The 23,311-nt window shown below is 37.9% G+C and overlaps 1 protein-coding gene across 1 annotated transcript in view; it reads left to right on the forward strand.

Annotated features, from left to right (window-relative positions):
* Positions 1-14,800: 14,800 nt before the first annotated feature.
* The window catches only part of LOC122070998 (protein VAC14 homolog), a 28,170-nt gene continuing 19,659 nt past the window's right edge, over positions 14,801-23,311 (forward strand). The window contains exons 1-11 of the mRNA XM_042635263.1: positions 14,801-15,280; positions 15,397-15,510; positions 15,647-15,712; positions 19,897-19,986; positions 20,106-20,225; positions 20,334-20,362; positions 20,484-20,626; positions 20,719-20,813; positions 22,451-22,537; positions 22,895-23,002; positions 23,111-23,202. Of these exons, the coding sequence (XP_042491197.1) occupies positions 15,191-15,280; positions 15,397-15,510; positions 15,647-15,712; positions 19,897-19,986; positions 20,106-20,225; positions 20,334-20,362; positions 20,484-20,626; positions 20,719-20,813; positions 22,451-22,537; positions 22,895-23,002; positions 23,111-23,202 (1,034 nt within the window). The 5' untranslated portion in view covers positions 14,801-15,190. The remainder of the gene's footprint in view (positions 15,281-15,396; positions 15,511-15,646; positions 15,713-19,896; positions 19,987-20,105; positions 20,226-20,333; positions 20,363-20,483; positions 20,627-20,718; positions 20,814-22,450; positions 22,538-22,894; positions 23,003-23,110; positions 23,203-23,311) is intronic.

A 23,311-nucleotide genomic window follows, 5' to 3' on the forward strand; every position in this document is an offset into this window, starting at 1 on the left:
TAAGTAATACCCCCAAAAAAAAAAAAAATTAGAAATCATAATCTTATTGTTCAAGGAAATTTTTCTTTCAATATAGATTTGAGCAGCCAATAAAGATGGTTGGTAAGAATCTCCAATATGCCTTTATTTGTCTTACCTGTGATTGAAAACACGATTCATTTATCCACCATTCTTCTTGAGTCTAATTTGTTCAATATATGTTCTGAGAAATATTAACACATTTTATGACTCTCAAGCTAGGAAGGTGTTGATGATGAAATGTACAATAGTTTTATCAAATTTTATTCCGTGATTGACTGAACCTTGTAATCGAAAGCCCTTCAACCTGTTATTAAAATTGGAATTGTAGGGAATCCATGTTGTTGCCCAATTGCTGAACCGATCAACTCAAGCCCTTAAACAAGGTTGATAGCTGCTATGGCTTTCGATATAATCCTTAGAAAATATCTTTGCTTTCCACACACTTGATTAAAGGAATTTTTGTATGATCATCTATTAATCCCATGTTATCGTGTTATTTTAGACACAGAAAGGATAAAATTTTCACTCCAATGAGTCATGCATTTACAATAATACAATTCTAGATATTTTGAAGACCCCAAAAGGCTTGGGTCAACGTCATCATCAACTTCTCTGACTTTATTTTAAATTTATTTTCTTTTTCTGAACTCACCTTCTATGAAACCACCATAGAAAAAGAGTAGAACTGAACAGGGGAAACCTAGAAGGTGAAGACTAATAATCAATTTCTCATTAGTCATGGACGAAAGCTCCTGGAAGCCCCTGAATGTGAAGAAATGCTTCCCTTTCCTCACTGAACTATGCTTTCTATATAGAAAGGAAGGAAGCTAGGCAATAACACCTCAAACCTCTGGACTACTACCTCACTTTGAAGATGAAGCTGAAATGCTTTTCCTACCTTGGCAACTCGCAGTTACAGACATCCCAACAACAAGAGCCACGTTTGGGCATGTTCTCTGCCGGATCATTTCCCCAATCCGAAGTTCACAGGGCATGGGATCTTGTCCGGACAAGTACCGAAGCTGATGAAATGGCAATCAAAGATGCAGTGGTAGCAGTAGAGGAACAAGCTCGAAAAATATATAAAGAGGACCCCTTCAATCCGGTCCCCTGCAGCGACGAATTCGTTCGCAGAATAATAGATCATGGCTGCTTCATACTTCTAGTGGCTTTGTACTCGTTAGGTGGTGCTTCAGAGAAGCTGAAGATGGGTTGGGGCAAGGATATGGCTAAAGCTTGGATCCCCTCTTTGTTTGGCATCAGAAACCAGCTTCCCCTTGTAGTCCTCAAGGAATTGATGAAACAGAGCTTCTTCCAAGACGTGTTGAGATCAAGAAAACAGTGGAATCGGCCCAAAGATATGGCGAGGATGGTTTTGTATGATCAATTGGTGAAGCCTATGCTTGAAGGCTCAGGCCACAAAGTGAATTTCATGAAGCACTTGGTCAATGGCGTTATCAACAAAAGCATGGGTTTTTCAGACCTAGAACCCCCTACCCTTCTCCATGCTCTTTGGCTTCATCAGACTGGTCCAGGCACCATTATCGGCCATATCCACGAAGACAGAGATGAAGATGATGATGATGATGATGATGATGAGAGCTGCAGTTCCTGGTACACAGTGCGGAGTGCGACGGAGTTGCAGAAGGTGGAGATTACCTTCAAGAATAACGAGGAGAAGGGCTGCAGAGGAATAGAATTTAAAGAGAAAATGATCAATGCAGTTCTATATCTTCCTTCCATCACAATTGAACCCAACACAGAGATTTTGTTCCAGCATTTGATCGATTACGAGACCGAAATTGGATTGGGCAAGACCCAGTGTGAGGTTTGCTCTTATTTGAAGCTAATGGGTGAGATCGTCCGTACACCGGATGATGCCAAAGTGCTTGCGATGCAGGGGATTGTGAATGCAGATCCTAAAGGAGAGGAAGATCTACCTAAAATGTTAGAGAGTCTGCAACTACCAGAGATGGTGGGAGACAACCAGCATATGATCGATGTCCGCCGTAAGATTCGTAGCTATGTGAAGCCAAGCAAATGGGGAAAGGTTATGAATCTTTTCGTCATAACTGTTTTCCTCACATTTCTGCAGACCCTCTACGCCATGATTAGCTACCATCATCCTACAAGGTGATAAAAATTGTAAAATTGTTCCCACAGAATGGATGATTTGATGTTCCATAGTATGTTGTGAGGGACTGTACCAGTCATTATTTGATCAAATGTAGCTGAAAATTTCAGAGGGCATGCCCCTGAACTCACCATAAATATATTTATGTTACCCTTGCCAAACAACCGTGTTTGGAGAATGAAAATTAATCTCAAGTTCGATCAACTTGAGTTGTTCACAATAACATCAGGTAGGAGCCATCACTGTGTATCTTTTGCATTCTTTTACACTTGATGCCTCCATTGAAAGGAACCCATAAAGTAGTGGCGTTCCAGCTTCTTTTTAATCCCAGCTAGCTTATCTCTAATTCCATTAAATTGTGGGTATTCAAGGAGAAGGGGAAATATCCCACGATTGTTTCCTTGCTTTATTCTGATTGAGATTTCTGAGCTGAGCTTATCAAATGAACTCACCCAGTGTCTCGGCAACATGAGAGACACCATTTCTAAGTAGTGCATCAATTACCTGTGTCTCCTCGACGAAACTAAGCATTGCTTGGATTTACTCGAGGGTGCTGAAGATCTCACCCATTTCTTCATTGACATTCCATATTGATCCAAAATCTTGCAGTGAAGGCAATACCAATTTGTCAAGCGTAGCCTGCACTAATGAGGATACCACAATCTCTGCTCTTATTAGCAAGGAAGAAGAAACAAAACTATCCACAGAGGATAATGTTTGGGATGAAACCGAAATTAGAAAGATAAATAGACTCCATGAAAGTCCATGAGTGAGGACATCAAAGTTCACTGAAGGTTCTAGGAACCCAATTTGTGTGCAAGATATGTTTGGATATGATTCATATTTAATTTCCAAGGTGCAGCTTTGCGAACCATAGCCAGAATACGAATGCAATCTGCCTGCTAGCACGTTTCATGGGTTTTATTAGTTAAATCCCATTTCCACATGTTTGCTGAAAACCATGGACTAGGTTATAATACTATCCAATGTACAAAAGCCATTTTATATACAGTAACAAGTAAACAAGAGGCATTTCATTACAGAAATAAAGAAGAAACAAAATCAATGAAACATAGCAGATAGGATTACCATCCATTGTTCCTTTGCTTTGGCATTGCTAAACCATTCTCTGTCAGTTGTGAGGGTGATGATAGCTAAGGGCACTGTACATGGTCTGCACCAAGGTAAGAGCAACACCTATGACAATGAGATTCATTATCCTTGGCCAGATGCTTGGCTTCACATACCTTCGAATCTGACGTCGAATGGCAACAAGATTGTGGCTGTTCCCCACCTCCAATGTGGGTGCAACTGTGATAATGCTTCTGGCAATTTTTCTTCTGTTAGAGCAAACACCAAGAAATACGATAAATAAACCAAGACAGATCGCACAACACAGAGATTTAATGAGGTTCACTCACCAAGGTGGTATGCTACGTCCTCGGGCGAAGAAGAAGATGTTTTACTATGCAAAAGAGAGATTACACCCAAGAAGCGGCGAGAAAACTCAACCTCAAACCCTAGCTCGAAAAACCTCCCAAAATACAATAACTTTCTCAACAAGACAACAGTGGCATTATATACTCCAAGTCACAGATCGACCCATAGGGTAGCAGTCAATTTGGTTGAACCTCTACTTCCATCACAAATCTCAAAAAACTTCCCATTTGGGTCGCCACCAAAATATATCAGAGCGGGTCAATCTTCAAAACAGGTCAAGAATTCGAGACAAACTTAACATCTTCATATTCAGTATCAGTATCCATGATTCCCTGTGTGGCAAGGACTTTGACATCTTCATGACTACAGATGAGCTCATTCATGAAGCTTAAATATGCAGAGTCCTCACCCCGGTTTTGGTCCAAATCAACAGCAGCTTCACAATCAAGCAAACCCTGGAACTAAGTCATAGTGTTAGGTTCCATGTAGATGCAGGGAAGGTAAATATGAGCCTTCAGCATCCTTTGCTTGAACTTTATCCGTCCCGTGCCCAATCTCTTATCGCTCTTGAAAGTGATTCCCGCTCCTTGCAGCTCCATAGCACTATACTGTGGACAAGGTGGTATATGTTTGATCACCCTCATCCCCCTTATATGGTTAACATGGGAGATTGGTCCAGTCAATAGCAACAACCAAAGAGCATGGAGAGGAGTGTGGGTTCTTGATTCCAATGGTTCCTCTGGTTTAAAAATCCAAGAATTTTCCTCATAGAGTTTCCTTGGTTCACTTGGTCATCTAGCATTGGTTCTACCAGGAAGTCATACAAAGCCATCCTACCCAAGGCATTGGGGCGCTTCCCTTTCCCCAATTCCAGTACCTTTTAGAAGAAGCTCTGTTTCATGAACACCTTGAGGACTACAAATGGGATTTGCTTTGTGACGGAAAACATAGACATAGCCCAGCGTTTGGTCTGTTCCTTGTTCCATCTCTCACTGAAAAATGGATCATTTGAAGGATAACCCAAGGGCTTTGGACCACCCAAGGACCATAAGGCTACTGTCATTACTTTCACAAACTCTTCTGTACTGCGTGACTCTCCTTCCACATATACAGCTCTGGCTTGTGTCTCTACTCTTGCCACAGCTTCCTTGTACAATTGGCTGGTGTCTGATTCATTACCTCTGGAGCTTGTTAGAACATGTTTCCAGGAGCGATATACTACAGCCGCCGTGGAAGCATCATCAAATTGACCAAAAAATCTGTGTTCTAGGGGCTTTGGTTCATATTTTGGCTGCAATGAAGCGTGATGAGGATTGCACATCTCCAACATTTTGGTGAAGCAGGGAGGAGAGACACAGGGTACTGAAGTTTTGATGTTAGATCTCAGGTGGTCAGGCAAGTTACTTTCAAATCCTTTCTCAGAGTAAGGTCTTAAATTGTTGATGCCCATTGTTCTTCTCTCTTCAGGTATAAATAAGCAAGGATAGACACTGAAAGGCAGTCTGTCTGAGATACTTCCATTGCCTTTCTCTCTGTCCGCCTTTAGATAACGCGTCGACCACTGTAAATCAAGAGGTTTTTAACGATTGAAGCTACCCTTTACAGGGTAAGAAGTATCCATCACCATTCTCTGAATGAGACATCTGAAGTCTCCGGGCACTTTCCCTCCATCTCCAGGACCCCATGTCCACTACTGTAACAGAGTGTGTGTGTGCGTCTGTGTTGACCAGGTAAGAAACGTCCATGTCCCTTCTCTTCACTTACAAAGATGGAACAGACTCGTCACCACTTTCTCTTGGAAAGTAAAGAGTTTGTAGAATTGTAATCTTCTCTCCAATGTTGTTTGCTTTTCCTTTGCTTATTGATTAATTGCTAGACCATTCTCTATCAGGATATCAATTGATTAGTTGATCTAACGACGATATCTCAATACTTCCCCTTAAGTGCAGGGCATATATAAGATCAAGGATGATGGCACCAATTAGTTTTGCCCAATTCCATTGGCATTCTGATTGGAAATCATCACACTACCTTAAATTTGAAGGCATTGATTTAGTAAGAATGTGGGCGGGCTCTATCGATCGACTTCGATCCATACCCGAGTGCATTTTATACCAAATGCACTAGGGACATATGGATGTCATTTTGCAGCCCAAAATAATCGGGCCAGTTGAAACGACCAGTTGAGCCTGACCCAAATTCTTATTGGTTTGATTTTCGCTTGAGGACTTATGAAATCTATAGAAATTGAATCCAAACCGGACTGATTGAATTAAGAAAAACCTACTAGAAGAGGCTTTTTGTTATTTTTTTAAATGTGTATATATATATATATATATATGAAAAACTAAACCAAAACGGAAACACCCCGATAATAGCCCATTAAACCACCCCAATAAAAAACTGAACCATAACCGATTGAACCTGAACTATTTGGCTTAACAATTTGATTTTGGTAGGTCTAAACAAACCAGTAAGTAGGCATTCATTGCAGAATATAGAAAAGAAATAACAAACTTCCCCCATCAAACAAAATCAATGAAACATAGCAAATGGGATGGGATTTCCATCCATTATTCCTTTGCTTCTTTATTGCTAAACCATTCCCTATCAGTTCTGATCAGTGGAGAGGGTGATGATAGCTAAGGACTGTGTATAAGGTCTGCACCAAGGTAAGAACAATGCCTATAACAGCAAGATACATTACCTTTCGCCGGGTGCTTGGCTTCACATACCTTCGAATCTGACGCCGAATGGTACCAAGATTGTGGCTATTTCCCACCTCCAATGGTTGCAACTCCGATAATATAAACGGCAATTGTTCTTCATATTCAGGATCAATATCGATGATTCCTTGAGTGACAAGCACTTTGACATCATCATGACTGCGAATAAGGTCTTTCATGAAGCTTAAATATGCAGAAACCTCACACCGGTTTTTGTCCAAATCAACAGCAGCTTCATAAAGGATCAAATTCTGGAACAAAGCTATAGTATTACGTTCCATGTAGATGCAGGGGAGGTAAAGATGAGCCTCTAACATCTTTTGCTTGAACTTTATCTGTCTTGTGCCCATTCCCTCTTCACTATTGAAAATGATTCCAGCTGCTTGCAGCTCCTTAGCACTGCGCACTGTGGACAAGGTTCTATATGGGTCACCCCCATCTTCCTCAATATGGTTGGTCCCATGGGAGCCTAGTCCTGCCACCAACAACCAAAGAGCATGGAGTGGAGTAGTCGGTTGTTCTTGATGCCAATGGCTCCTCTTGTTGCAAAAACCAAGAACTCTCCTCATAGAATTTCCTTGGTTGTTCATTGGGTCATCTAGCATTGGTTGTACCATGAAATCATACAAAGCCATCCTGGCCAAGTCATTGGGGCGCTTCCATTTCCCCAATTTCAGTACATTTTGGAAGAATCTCTGTCTCATCAACACCTTGAGGACTATAAGGGGGATTTGCTTCTTGGCAGAAAATATAGATGTGACCCAGCATCTGATCTGTTCCTTGTTCCATCTGTTCGCGCCGAAAAATGGATCATCTGGAGGATATCCCAATGGCTTTGGACCACTCAAGGAGCATAAGGCTACTTGTAGTATGAAACAACCTTGCTCTGTCATTACTCGCACGAATTCATCTTTAGTACTGCTTGTGTCTTCTTCCACATACACAGCCCTGGCTTGTGTCTCCACTCTTCCCACAGCTTCTTTGTACAATTTTCTGGTGTCTGATTCGTTGCCGCCGGTGCTTGTTAGAACATGTTTCCAGGACCGATAAGCCATAGTCCCAGTCCCCTCCAAATCAGCGTAATAGCATGCCCCAGACTGCCACAAATCAGCATCAACGCAACTCAAAAATCTCTGTTTCAGAGACTTCTCTTCATCCTTTGGATGCATCTCCAACATTTTGATGAAGCAACAAGGGGAGAGACGGAAAGAGCTAGAAAGAGAGAAAGATTGCTCAAGTTTTGATGTCAGTTCTCAGTTTCATCTCCATTCTCAGAGTAAGGTATTCAATTGTTGATGCCCCTTGCTCTTTACGGTTCTACTAATGACAGAGACTTATGTGGATGAGAAACTAAATGTCAATGACCATTTAGTCTACCGACAGATAGTGGTCAAACACGTTTAACTGACTCTTTTTTTTTACAAGCGTGCTGTAAAGGTAACTCATCTTTAAAAATTACTCGACCTTCAAAATTAATCATTGAAAAAATAATGTCTAAATACATATAAGACTCCGTTTGATATCGTTCTAAAAAAATGTTTTTGGAGTTTTTTGGTTCTATTGGAAAAAAACAGAATCTTTTGTTGGTGCACTTATGGTCTGTTTCTATTTTTTTGAAAAAAAAACTAAAAAAACGAGATTAGACGGAACTCCATTACTTTGGTTCCATTTTACAAAAAAATATATATATATCTTTCCCGATAAAAATCTGAAATTTTGAAACATTATTTTTTGGTTTAAAAACTGCATTTTGACAGAGAAACTGAAATTTTCGTTTTTGATACGAAACGACGTTTTTGGAACAGAAACGATACCAAACGGGCTCTAAGTCTTTCACATCAAGCTACTCAAATGGCATGTGAAATAATTGCCTTTACGTGAAACATACATAAACAGCGCTCAAACACATACCTCCAACTCGCCATCTACAATCTCCTTCTCACTATATCCTAACTCTGCAATATCTCTCAAAATTTATGCACGATTGATATTTTGAAATTATTTTGATTTCTTGAGATGCCAAAGCCCCATCCTCAAACCTGAAACCCCCGTCTTATGAGTCAAACTGAATTTCTTTTACTTTGACAGTCCAGTTTCTTTTACTCCAAATAGCCCAAACCACCCCCGAGGCAATATCCCATTTAGTCTGCCCCCCGCACTTGTCATACGGTAATCAAATCCTTGATTTTAAAAGGCATCTCTCAGTACAAATCAAATAATTTAAGAAAAATAAACCACACCCGCATTGTAAATCTGATAAATAGCAGATTCCGCACATTACATTATGAGATTGCGGGCTGAATTCCGCCAGATTGCATTAGTGCCTTAGCGGTGTGCTCAACCTTTTCTCTAATTTAATTTAATATCTTTAAATTGGGTTTTATATACCATTCTCCTTGCGACAAGTCTACCACTTCTACACTTGGTCTTATTCTCTGATTCCTATTCGGTATTGATGCTCTTAATTTCTAGATTTGTAGCTTCAATGTATCATATGTCTTTCCTTTTGTGAAAATTTTAATGTCATAACTATAATTAATGATACAAACATAATAAATCGTTTCAAAAAACATGTGAAATCAAGGGCCCGTTTGATAACGTTTCAAGAAACGGAGTAAAAAGCGTTTGATAAAATTGTTTTGTTTCACTTATTTTCATAAATAGAAATAGAAATTTTTACTTATTTATGGTTCAAGAAATGACCCAGGCGAAATAAGGTCAACTTGTTTCGCCGTTTCTGGAAACGACTTGTGGCCATTCTTTCACTGGTTACTATCGACTTCTAAAAACATGACTTATCAAACACCTTCAATTCCATTTATGTTTCTAGAAACGAAAATTTATGTTTTTGCATTTTCTGGAAACAGAAACGTTATCAAACGGGCCCCAAATCTACTGAAAATGTTTCTTAAAACATAAAAGGCAAACACTTTTTTTGGGTAAAAAATTGTTTCTTAAATAGAAACGGGAAAATTTGTTTATGTTGTTTTTAGACACACAAACAACAGAAACAAAATCAAACGGCCCTAAGCCCACCCCTGTTCCTCCCCCATCTAAAAAAAAAATAGAGTTACAAATCTAATTGTAACCAATGTGATTAAAAGTATACTTTCCGCCATAACCATATGGGGTGATAACCATCTAACCAAGGTCTGGTTAACAACATAAGAGAGCTTTTATTCAGGATTAGATTTCCGTGTTTGGTGGTATTATCATCCATGTTTTGGTTAAAAAACAAAGACTACGGACAAGTGCATCTTATTTGGTTGGTTGTAACGTTGAATATTCATAGTCAAATTTCATCCTGGATGACTTGACTTTGTATTAGTCAAAAGATCCTTCCAGGAAATATGTAGATGTAGAATTGATCTCGATGTTTACTATGTTGAAGCCTCTAGTCACACACACACGCACAAAAGTTTGGTCCTTGGGTCCACTTATTGGACCAGAAAAACCTAGAAATTTCAGTACTTTGAGGATAAAATCCTTGGACTAAAATCTAATCAGCATAATATAGCAACCGTTAGATATTCACTATATCTCACCATTTCACCGCAAAAGATTTTGACACTATACTGTAAGTGACATGCATTCTCATTCTTAAAATGTATGTTCTTTCAAAATTATTTTTTTATTCTACCTATTTAAGAATGTAAATTGAATATAACAATGTTTTTAAAATAATTAACCAGGCATTGAAGATAAGGAAAATTATCACCTAAAATTTTCTTTGCTAATCGTTACATTAAACAAGGTTAAATAAATTTCTAAAATTCATATCAATCTATTTTCTATTTTCCTTTGGAATATTATACTTCACCGCAAATGTCTTTTTTTTTTTTTCGGTAAGTCCACAAATGTCAAATGCTACTAGAAACAGTTTTATGTGGTTTGACAATTGAAGGTGCTATTTAGTATTTACCCCAGCAATAAAGACTTTGGACTATTGTGACCAACTTCCAAGATCTAATACTGCCCTCATCATTCTTTTACTCCTCTAGCCAAGTTTTTTTCAATAATTAGCTAAGGAGAAAGAACACTACTCGGCTGGTGTTGTAAGAATTACCTAAACACAATAAGGCATGAAAAGAACGTGTTGTCCAGTCCATCATGCATTGAAGATGCTCTCGTGCACCTTCCCATAGGCCTGTGTGCTAACATATGCTTGCACAAGCAAGATAGCATTCTTTATCCACGATTGCTTTCACTTAAATTGCAATCAAATGAATTCTAAGATTATAACCAAATAGAATTCTGCTCTCCTTCATACATGTAAGAAGGTGGTCATCTTCATACTGTAGAGGCTTACATAGAGAATACTCCTTGAAAATTTGGTACCATAAGAGAGTGCACAATAGGAAGTTTACCACCCTTGAAAGTTGTAACAAAAACTATTATAAGGGACCTATATGTTAGTATTTTACTTCTTTTTATAACCCTAATTAATTTCAGAAAAATGAACTCTATAGACGCTTCACTGATTCACTTTGTTAATCCAATTATTCCCAAAGAAGATGAGGTGACCTGGCCGCTGGAGTGCTTTCATTTCATGTTTTGTTTGCTATATATACTGTTTTATTAAGCAATTTACTCTGGTTATACTTAATGGTGAGTTAATAGGATTATTTACGTGTCAAATTTGATTATATGTGGCTTCTTGCCACCCCCTTTGTAGCATTATTTTCTTTCATAATGTATTATAAAACAACTTTAATTAATAATATTAATATTTAACAAGACTATTGATTTAAGGATAATCAATCCATGGGGTTAGATTCTGCCATGGATATTATGTCAATTTGGTGGCTAACTAGGACTACCATGTGACGACGGGAAAAAATAACCTAAAAGATGTAATGGCTCCCACCTCTTCTGCAGGAGAATCTGTCTCCCATTAATTATTTTCAAGATGAATATATTTTGTTATTAATTATTTAATGGATGCATCTTATTGTCACTAAATTGGTGAATTGAGAAGTTGTAACCATCTTTTGCTTGCTCATCCAAAAGTTATTGAATGTAGAAATAAAAAATGATTTTTTCAAAATAATTTAAAAATGATTTATTTATTTATTCTGAAAATTTTGAAAGTGATTTATCATTATGTTATTATTAAAGGTGCATATATTTCGAATTGATATATAAAATAAGGGAGAATGATAGGTATGCCGCCAATATCAACTATGCTAGCGGATAGCACCAATAGGAACACATGATGGAGTATAATTCAGGAAGGATATGAGGGTTATTTCAGAAAAAAGAGAAAAGAGAGATAGACACAATGGGTGCTAACATACTTGATATCGGTGGCATACCCAGCATTTTCCCATAAAATTATAAGATTTATCTTTATTGGACAAATAAAATACTATAATAAGAGCATAACAATAAGTTTATGACTCTGTTTTTTTTCACCAATATTAGTTATAATAAAAATTTTCCTTATTTTTATCACTAAAATGATGCTCTTGGGTGACCCAACAGCTTTAAAATCTAGAACAAACCACACAAATGGTTCAGTTGATTATTATTGATAGAATCATGGATTGAATCAATCAGGATTGAATCAATCAGTGTTAATTTCTATATGAATTAGCTGGAATCAGCCAAAACCAATCGGGAATAGAGTAGAATCATTCAAATCAATCACAATCCATTCTGGTCTGAATCGACTGATTCCAAATTTTAAAATCATAAACCAAAACCCATTTTTTGACAATATATCCATAAAGATGCATGGTTCAGGCCAATTCAGTACAACTTACTGGTCAATTTTCTTGGAAAAAAAAAATAATAAATACCATGAGTCCATGCCCAATCCTAACTCTATCCCAATCTTGCCCCAAATATTCTTTTTGTTATTAAAATTGGTGGAGGTTCTGCAAAGAACATGGATTACTTCATATCCCTATAAAGTGCATTGATTTTGTCAAGAATGTGCTCCAAAGTTTTTAATGGCTCATCAAACAATGACCAGATTTGGAAATTCTTATCCATCCTCTTGACCAAGTTATCATGCGGTGCACCAACCAATCCATTCCCCATAAAACCAAACAGGGAATAACACATCATTTGTATCTTAGAAGTTGAAACCCAAGACAGAAGAAAGCAAACATGGACCCCATATATATATATATATATATATCCTTTTGTCTTCTAATCAACTGTTTTTAAATCTTAATTGATATATTAAATAGTTATTTGAATTTACTTAATTATAATTAAGCACTTAAACAAGAAAAGTACTCACCCTATGAATCTTGGCATTGCATTGGATCCACTTCTCCCTCTAAACTTGGCAAAATATAGATTGCTACAGTTGATTAAACTTACACGGGCAGTTCACTTGAATGGGCTAGGGATGTAAATGGATAGTTGAAATCCAAATTCGAATTCGTATTTGTATTCATTCAAGGGTATCCATATCCAGTTAAAAGGTATCCGAATTATCTGAAAAATAATTATTTGATTCAATTAAATAATCAATTAATAATTTGGAGGGTTCTTGAAGTTTATACATGTTTTAGAAAATGAGAAAAATAGTTAAAACAACCTAGAAAGATGGATTAAGAGTAAACTATATTCATTGGGGGTGGAAGGTTCGGATTACACAAGCCAGAGAGTAAACAAATAGGTGTGAATTGGGGATTGTGTGGATAGGCACACAGTCCCAGGTTCGATTTTCCATCTATACATCTGTGATTTAAGTGGAGACCGTGGTGATCAGTTGTTGCACTAGTCTCCCTGAGGATTAGTCGAGGTGGGCGTAAGCTAGCCCAGACAACTTGGTTAGCAATAAAAAAAAAATAGTTGAAAGTCCGAATTCGATTTGTATCCGTATTCGTTTTGGGGTATCCGTTTCCGACTAGAAAATATCTGGATCCAAACACTTCCGATCCAAATTCGATCCATATCCAATCTGTTGACATCCCTAAATGGGGCATTTAGTATGGAATATATGGACAACACAATTACCTATCATGTTTTAGGTCATATAAGACTGTAACTTTATGGTGGGTAACATCCCATGTTTCGTAGTTCAGTTAACTGGTGAAGTTTTTGCCAAATTCCATTGGTTTGATGTGTAAGATGTCAATATATACCGACTTAGTGTAGATCCATCTCTTTAAAAAACAACGATTGAAAACGTGAATACGAAAAAAATGATATGGAAAAATACTTGATTGATTGAATTTTAGTATAAAAATTTGAGATGTGATAAGTCATGTTGTATGGATCAAGATCAAATTCGATATGAGTCAACCGTGGCCTATTTGATCCTGGTAGATTTCTAGGGTTAAGGCATATTTTTGTTGGTTTCAGACCAATCTAGATGGAATCGACTAAGACCGATCTAAATCACAATTATGATCTTTCAAACCTTGTTGACCAGTCTATCCTCTAGAGTATAGACATAGACAATTCCCTAAATATCCAACAACCGAACTTGCAGACCAACCATAGTGAGTGTACATCCAAGTGAACCTTTACCTAGATATGGTATTATGATTATAATTAGTGACCATGATAAATCAATGTAAAGTCAAATTATGTGCTGATTGAATTATATCCAATCAATTGATTGGATATGGTGTGGCAGAAGGTCTATTGATTGAACCATTTTGGATAATTCTTGAAGAAAAAGGTAAATCCCTATCTTGCACACACCCAACAAAAAAAAAAAAAAAAAAAAAAAAAAGAAAGAAAGAAAGAAGGTAAATCCCTATCAATTTGTAATTGGATTTCATACAATATCGAGAAAGCATGCATACCAGCCCCACAAGTCACCATTCTGATTGATGGGATTGGGGATTGGGGATTGGGGATTGCAAATCTTTCTCCTTTTCCCATCTTTTTGATTTCCATAAAATGAAAAGCATGCAAACCAAATCAAACTTCCTTTCTTCCTTCCCAAACAGAAAGGCAAGTTAATGAAGTCTTTGCCATCAGTAAGAAAAGACACATCAGTGAGGAATCACTCCATCACCTTCTGTCACTGATAACTTCACATTCTGTGTTCAATGGCTGATGAAGAGATCTCACCAATATAAAATTTTGGTGAGGTGGGGAGCACTTTAGATCCCATTATAAAAGGAAAAAAAAAGTTCTGAACCATGGTTTCAGGAATTGGGATTGGATCGATCAATTTCGATTAGGTTTGGTTTCAATTCGAAATTATGAGAGTATATAATTTCGGTTCTGGCAGAACCGGTTTGACCATTGGTTCGATATGGTTCAAAAGTATACCGGGCTTGCCGGCCCTTGGGAAGGTCACTTTCGTCATTTAAGTTCAGAAGGGCGGGAACCAGTTTCCTGGGTTCAAAACGTATCACGCAAGCTGCCGGTTTTGACTTATGAGCCTTACGACTTCAGAAGTTCACGCGAGTAGGTGATGAGAAGGGTAATTACGTCATTGAAGGACAAATGTAGTGGCAGTTTCCGTGAATACAAACCATTCTACGACTTCCTCAGTTTAAACGCGGTGGCCGAGACGTCAGACGACTAACGGTAATCGCAGCGACGGTGATAAGCCAAAACAGAAAGGGGGAGAAGAAAGGGTGAACGAAAGGAAATAAATAAATAAATAAATAAAACAACCAAAAAACGAGAAGGTCTTCACGATAAGTAGAGAGACGGATTGGAAGAGGAAGAAAGAGATAGGGACGAAGAGAGCGAAGTAGGGTTTTGGCTTCAGTTGTCCGATCTGGTTTTCAGTTATTTCGATCTGTGTTTCAGAAACTTAGATTGAAGCACGTTGAATGACGTTATTTATTTCCGATCTGGTGTAAAAATATTTGCAAATGTTCAGATACGGAGAAGAGAAGATTCCGAAACGAGTTTGAGTTTTGTGGAAACAAGATTGGGTGCTATGTCAGACGGAGTGTTGGCAATTCCGGCATTTGTCCTTCGGAACCTTGCGGACAAACTTTATGAGAAGCGGAAGAATGCTGCCCTGGAGGTTTTTGTTTCTCATCTTACAATTTTGTTTGCTTCTGCTTATTCTGATTGTCTTAGGGTTTTGATTGGTTTGGAGTTCTAGAATTGTTGTATCTAAACTTGAAATGAATGCTTTAGGTTGAAGGGATTGTGAAACAACTTGCTGTTGCCGGAGATCATGACAAAATATCGGCTGTTATCAACGTATTGACCACAGAGTTCACTTACTCGCCACAGGCCAACCACCGTAAGGTTCGTGGATGGAGATGTTCACTTTGTTTATCTGCGATGAGTCTTCTTCTTGTTTGGTTTGACTTACAATTATTATACTTAGAATCACAATAATCTCTTTAAATTTGGATTTTCTGCAACATTTTTTTCCTCACAGGGAGGTTTAATAGGACTTGCTGCTGCAACGGTCGGCTTGACAACAGAAGCCGCTCAGCATCTTGAGGTAAGATATTTAGGGTCTCTGTCTATTCTATTTGACCGTAATAACTGTACATCCCCGGTAGTTATGTCACTCATTCTGCATTTCTTTACTCAACAATAGCTTCTGTGAAGAAATTCATCTTGGTCTTCTTATCTGGACTGTATAAAAATCATTAGTCTCAACATCGATGCAATCGTAAAAAAATCACCCAGGGAGACTGCCACATACTAACACATCATGTAACTGTCTGATATTGGATTAGTTATTGTCTTGCAATATCATTACTCCATTTAGAAATATTAGAACCAGGGTTAGTAGGAAAAAATATACAGTATCCATCTATTTATTTGCAGTTATTGCCTTATCTGCCTAAGAACAGGGTTTGTGTGCCTGAGTTTAGACGGTTGGGATGATGATAGTGATGGTTACTAGAACATTTGGAGTGGATTAGCATTTTAGAGCACATTTATGGGTGTTTCTCTCAAGATCACCTTATTTATAACAGGGAATGGGGTTACCTATCCATATATCATTGTCAACATCGTTGTACATACTTTAATCCAAATATGTGAGCTTACAGCTTCCTTAAGGGTTCTATCTGAATTTCCAACTCAATCTCACTGTCAATATCCATCTTTCTATTTAAAATTTTCTTTTCATCCCTATAAAAATTCATAACTCTTGAGTTGTCTTTTCTTCTGGACTATATTAAATTTATATAAGGAGAATGCATAACCTAAACAAGATGAAGTTGGTGTTCTCAAATCGATGCTACTTTTCTGGAATCAACAAATACTTGAACAAGTGAAATATGACACGGTTCAGATGGGGAAATAAAAGAAGAAATCCTAAGAAATGGGTCACGAAGCCTAATTGCAAGTTTGCAACTACTTGGGATTGGTTACATAAATCCTGTTCCTCCAATTCCCTTAATTTGTGGTCATATCTGTTGTCGACTCAAGAATTCTTATCTTTTCTCATCCCTTAACCCAATCCATCTCCCTTAGCTCGCCCTTTTTTATTTATTAAAACTAGCCGCTTTAGCAAATCAACGCGGGAATCTCTGAAACAGTCGATGACTTATATGGATATTGCTAGCTTCCTCAAGTGCAGTAGAAATAGTTTATTCAGATGTGATAGACGACAGTTGGAACGATGTCTAAGCCGGAGAAAAAAAGGGTTATATCAATTTGCACCATATCTGTTATTGTTTGACCATTCATTGGTTATTGTGTCCTTGACAGCCATTAGCCATGTCGAAGTTGCTCACTTGTAAGTAACAAGCACCTCTTTTTTGGGGGGGGGGGTGTGGGAGAGGGTTTAAGAAACTGAATTTGTTAATAGTATCATAAAAGCCGAAATATTTACTCCTTGGTATCAATATCTATGACATTAGTAATTTTTGGTTAGTGCTAAATGGTATGAGGTTTTCTGTGGGTTCGAATGGTTTTTCCAGGTTCTTATGGTGTGACTTGTGAAGTTGTGAGTTTGCAATATATTATAGTGGTGCTTTCTGGGTGAAATATTCAGAACACGTCAGCTCGTGAAAGTTTTGACTCATATGCAATCTCATGCAAAACACCACTTTCCATGGTTTCTCTGTTTCTGTCCTTTGATGACCCCTTTTGTTGAATCCAAGAATACCATCTGATGGAGATCGATGGTAGTTGAGGGAAGAGAACAAGAACCTGTCCACCAGGTTCATCAGCCCATCAACTCCGCTTATTTGGGAAATATATTAGCCACTGTCAGCAGTTGAAGGGGAATAATTTCCAGAATTTTCCAGCAGGCCCATGGCCAATACATGGAGAAGAGTATAGAAGATTTGACAGCTTGTATTAGTGCTATTTTTAGGGAAGTCTTATTCATTGCGTGGGGTATTTTATTAGCTAAAGTTAGGATCTATTTTATGGGCTGATGCTGCTGACTGATGTAATTAGTAGTTTTTTATTCCTAGTACTCTTTCTATTTTAATTAACTAGATAGAATGGATTTATTTTTAATTAGTTTCCAATTAGGATAATGTCTGCCTGTAAGGAGCTTCCTTCCACACAAGGAAGGATCCATTTGCTATAATTGATTAATTATTATAATTAATGGATCGCTGCTGGATTGCAGTAGCCAATGATTTGAGAAAAAATGAGTTTAGGTTTGAGAAAACAATGATGGTTGTGGGATACAGTTGAGGGGTGAGATACCTATACCTGTGACTGTGAGGGGTGAGAGGCTCAATCCTATTATTCGATCTTCTTCTATTTTCTATTTTTTTTTCCAATCACTTTTGTGACTGAGATCTGCTGCAACCCTGAGTGTAATTATGAGGCTGAATCAATGACCGAATGATGACAATGTGCTGCTGAGTTGCTGCTTCAATTACTGATTTAAAATCCTCCACAGCTGTCCAATCAATTTGATTTTCTTTGGGCAGGGGGGGTTTCTGCAAAATCCTAAGGGCGATCTCTCCATCAGTTTATCTGCTGGAGGATTAAATCAGCACTGAAGGATCTTGACTGGGGTTAGGTCATTAGTGATCCGACCTTAAATTACCATCACTCGGTGGTTGCATTTGAAGGGCCTTCTGCCTTTGGTTATAGATGTTAGGTTACTTGTGTGGCAGTGCAGTTTGGTGGGATTTATCCTTCTCAGTCAATCTCAATGTTCTGAAAATTGACTCACCTGGTGAATGTATCAGACTAGTTTCTCAATTTAGACTCTTGTTAAATATAAAGGTGTTGCAAGAGGGAAAATGATGGTTGTTTCTTCTGTAATGTGGTGCACTTAAGAGTAAGACAGAATGGAATTCTGAAAGTTTTTTATAGCCTGCTGGAAGGGTGCCAAATCATAGATCGAAACAGATTTGGGTGAAAATTTGGTAAAGTTGCAGATCTTTTTTTTTTATGTGTGTGTGTGTGTGTGTGTGTGTGTGTGTGTGTGTGTTCTCAAATACCTTTTTTATTTTGTTATGCATCACTTGATTAGGTGGAAACGACTCAAATCCTTGCATCAAGCAGATGATATATATTCACATATTGTATAATGAGGTGATTTATGCTTCAAATCTGTATTTTATATGTATCATAAGCACATTCATGCATTTTTTTTTTACCCTTTCCATGCGTATCGCTAGCGTATCTTGAGTCTCTCTGATATGATACAATATGTCTCTTAAAATCACCCTCCGATATGATACTTGATATTGATACTTAAATCCTTAGGTACAAGTTTGGTCTGGCAAGTCCGAGCCTGCCCTGAGCCCAACAAGGTTTGGGCTGGGCCAAGACTGAGATTTCTAGGCTCAGGGTAGGGCCAGGCCTGGGCTGAGGCCTCGGTCTGAACCCTCTTTATATACGTAAAAATATATTATTATATGTAATACATATAAAAATGGGCGTACCCAGTGCACGAGGCTCCCACCGGTACTGGGTCTGGGGAGGGTCATAATGTACGCAGCCTTACCTCCTCGTCGCAGAGAGGCTGTTTCCCGATGTAATACATATCTAATATAGAATTATTCATGATTACATCATACATATGGGCTGCTAGGGTCAATCAGGGTTGGGCTTGGGTGGGCTGGACTGAGGCCGACCAGACTGAGCCTAGGCTGAGTTAAGGGGACCTTGGATTGGGTTGGGGTTCTAAAAATCCCGGCCCTGTTACATCACTACGATTCTGTACTTCGCTTTTGATTTTTTTAACAAATTCTTGGTTATACGTTTAGAATAAAAACAAAGAAATCCTCGTATACTTAGAATTCTGACTTAAATATTATACTTTTGTATCTGAACTCAGATTGTGCTGCATTATTACATTTTATTTTGATGTATTCTTGCATTATTATCATTGCTTTCCTGTTCGGTGATGAAGTTTTATCAACTGGAAAAAGGACAAATACAATTTGAGGCAGACATTGGTCCAAAGAACTTGATCTTTGGTACCTGGAAGATACAGGCTAAGTTGTTTATGAATCTAGGGGATAAAATGATAAATTTTAAACATCGACATGTCTTACCAAGTTACCATACTACACATATTATTGTTGGCCGATGTCATATCCATGATAGAGAACAAGAAGATGTTCTCATGTTTCAGTCTTTTTTTCCCCCTTTAAAGTTGAGTTGTTTAATTATGCCGTCTTGCCCTTATCTTTGTTTCACTTTTCCTGGATATTGTTTTTATTGCTATATTCTTTTTTATTTCAATGACAGCAAATTGTCCCACCTGTGCTCAATTCCTTTTCTGACCAAGATAGCAGAGTTCGCTATTATGCCTGTGAAGCTTTGTATAACATTGCAAAGGTGAGAATGGATGATTTTTTTTTAAATAAATTGTAAGCCTCTATCTACTACTTATTTTGTTGCTAAGATATCATCACTGTTATTCTGGCTGAATCTCATTCTTGATAGCTGCTGTGCAGGTTGTAAGAGGTGATTTCATAGTGTTTTTTAATCAAATCTTTGATGCACTATGTAAGCTTTCAGCAGACTCTGATGCCAATGTTCAAAGTGCTGCGCATCTTTTAGATCGGCTTGTCAAGGTAAACCCAAGCTTTCTCCCATCATATTTTGGTTATGCTACATAATGTTTTTTAATCAGATCTTTGATGCACTATGTAAAGTTTAATAATTTATCTTTTGATGTGCAGGACATTGTAACTGAAAGTGATCAATTCAGGTATGCAGTTTCCTGTTGAAGTTTGGGTAATTTGATACCGGAGATCAGAAATTTTGACACACTAGTTTTGAATAACAATTGGTTGTATGGCCTTATTCTGTGATTGCATGATTTTTCTCAGCATTGAAGAATTTATACCATTGCTAAGGGAGCGTATGAATGTCTTAAATCCTTATGTCCGCCAATTTTTGGTAGGATGGATCACTGTACTGGATAGTGTTCCAGATATTGATATGCTTGGCTTTCTTCCAGATTTTCTTGATGGTAAATATTGGTTGCAAACTCTTCATTCAAGCACAGTTTGGTTTTGTTGTTGGTAATTGAATGCTATCTCAGAGTACTTATTATAATTTCAGGATTATTCAACATGTTAAGTGATTCTAGCCATGAGATTCGGCAACAAGCTGATTCAGCACTCTCTGAATTTCTTCAAGAGATCAAGAATTCTCCAGTAAGACTTGTGTTAAGTAGCTGGTGCAAATATTTCTGCTTTTATTTATCAATTTTAATCTAGCTACCTGGGCACTTACCTATAGTGGGTTTCTAGAAGCCTAAGAGATTAGGTTCAGAAACTTGGTTGAAAGATTCCTAGTGATTAAATGATGACCAGAATTGAAGAATGAACAATATGCACACCATAACTTAATGAAATACACTATTTTGTGAAGAGAACAGAATATCAGAATTTAGAGCCAATCCAGTGGCCGGATTCTAAGTTATAGAAGAATCCTAGTCAGATTAGGACTGTTTTAGAACCCTGAACCAATAGCAGGATATGGATTGATCTCAACACAGTATTAAAGGATAATCAAACAGCAACACAGTGTATCAATAAAATATCAAACTGAAGCATAACCAGAAACTGTAACTGAAAATAGAGTATTCGGAGAATTCTAGCAAGTTGAGTAGCAATATCATATAGGACTCTAGCAAAACAGCAGCAAATTCAGATTTTGAAAACAGAAACAAATTAAGAGCTAGGTCCGAAGGTTATCTCTGAATCTGAATCAGATTGCAAATATCAGGTCTTATGAAAGAGAAACACAGATTTGTTACTTGGAATATGAAACTCGGAGAACAGCAAAAGCTTGATCGATAATGAACTAAGTTCAACTCGGCTTTATCCCAACTAAATGGGGTTGGCTACATGGAACCTTTTTCTTCAATCAGCTCTATTTAAAGCATCCGAAGGCCTTCATTACCCATAATAATTGCAGAAATTCATATCTGATTGGTGTAAGTGATTACCAAACAGAAACTTGATTTCAGCAATCAAGTTTAACCATATAAGGCATACGTTTTACATAAGAGAATTCAAGTTACTAACCTGGTTTGATGTAGATGATAGAAAGAAGGAACAAAAAAGGGTATGTTCTAAACCTCTCACCTGGACCTAGGTTGGAGTCCCACCAGCCTGTTTTGGCTTCCCACCAAAGCTCTACTGTTTCCCATAGCAGTATTCTCAGGCTCACAGAATTAGAGGTAAAAACCTGATTTATTCATCTGAATATGTGGGTAGAATTTATCCCTTTACATTCCTTGGTATTTAGTTATTAGATCTCATACTCTAAGAAGGAAAATAAAACAGCATGGGATACTAAAAAGTTTCAAACTAACTTAAAACTCCTCCTACCATGAGCTGGGTGGAGTCAGGAGTGTTTTAAATGAAATACACTCTTGTAATAATATGGGCCTGGACTTATATAACCTATTCCAGCCCACTACTTACATATTTGAAAAAACCCCCACCCACGATCTGATTTATGGCTGAACCAGAACCTGGAACAGAACCAGCTAAACTAGTTCAAGGACCCCCAATACTGAACCAGAACCTGGAACAGAACCACAAGGTTGAGTTATCCTCCTTTAGTACTTTTGAGAGTAACTTTCTTGATGCTGATTCGCATCAATCTATCTCTTGGAAGACTGGTAGTGGTTGCCTTCCCCCCCCCCCCCCCCCAGCCCTTGCTTTTAGATTAGGAATTTGGATGAATATATTTTAGTATGTACTTGGGGTGGCATATGCAAGTTGATTCTTTGATGGCTCATTTGTCTTTGATTGCTGACTAGCGAAATGCTACTTTTAAGTCTGTAGATTATGGTCGCATGGCTGAAATATTGGTACAAAGGGCAGCTTCTCCAGATGAATTTACTCGGCTGACAGCTGTCACGTGGGTAAGGAGATTGGCTCATTTTATCATGGAAAATTTCATGCTGCTTGTCTAGTGTTGTAGCTTTCATTGTTGATATAATTTTTTTGGAGAAATGTTTTCTGCTTGGGATCGTGGCCCCTGTGCCCGGGCCAACAAAAGTGCATGCTCAGGCATCGACCAGGAGGGGCGCGGTGGTCATTTCACACCCCGTGTCTGGGTACAGGGACACTCTCCCGGACAGAATTTGTGTCCCCAATTTTTTTACTCAAATATTTTGGTGTTAGGGGGATGGGAAGTTTCTCTAAATGCTTGTTATTTGGTAGACTTATCCTTGAGGGTTTGTATTGAAAATCATTTTCGATACATCTTGATCATGCAGATAAATGAATTTGTAAAACTTGGTGGAGACCAGCTTGTTCCTTACTATGCTGATATTTTGGGTGCCATCTTGCCCTGCATCTCTGATAAAGAGGAGAAAATTAGAGTGGTAATGGATTTTTCTATTATTATATAAAGTAATAATTTTTCTTATTCTATCCAATGATGGATTATCAAGCTTCTTCCATGGCTGGAATTGCGCTGTTCTATTAAACAGGTTGCTCGTGAGACCAATGATGAACTTCGTGCAATCAGGGCTGATCCAGCTGAGGGATTCGATATAGGGGCTATCCTCTCCATTGCAAGGAGGTGCAGTTTTTGTCACCTGGGAAAATAGCTGGGTTTTAAAGGTTTCTGATGCCTCTGTACCTATGGGTTTATAAAGCTCTTGTGCTTCTAGAAGAGCTACAGGAGAAAA

The sequence above is a fragment of the Macadamia integrifolia genome, unplaced genomic scaffold (genome assembly GCF_013358625.1).
Source record: "Macadamia integrifolia cultivar HAES 741 unplaced genomic scaffold, SCU_Mint_v3 scaffold_170A, whole genome shotgun sequence".
NCBI lineage: Eukaryota > Viridiplantae > Streptophyta > Magnoliopsida > Proteales > Proteaceae > Macadamia > Macadamia integrifolia.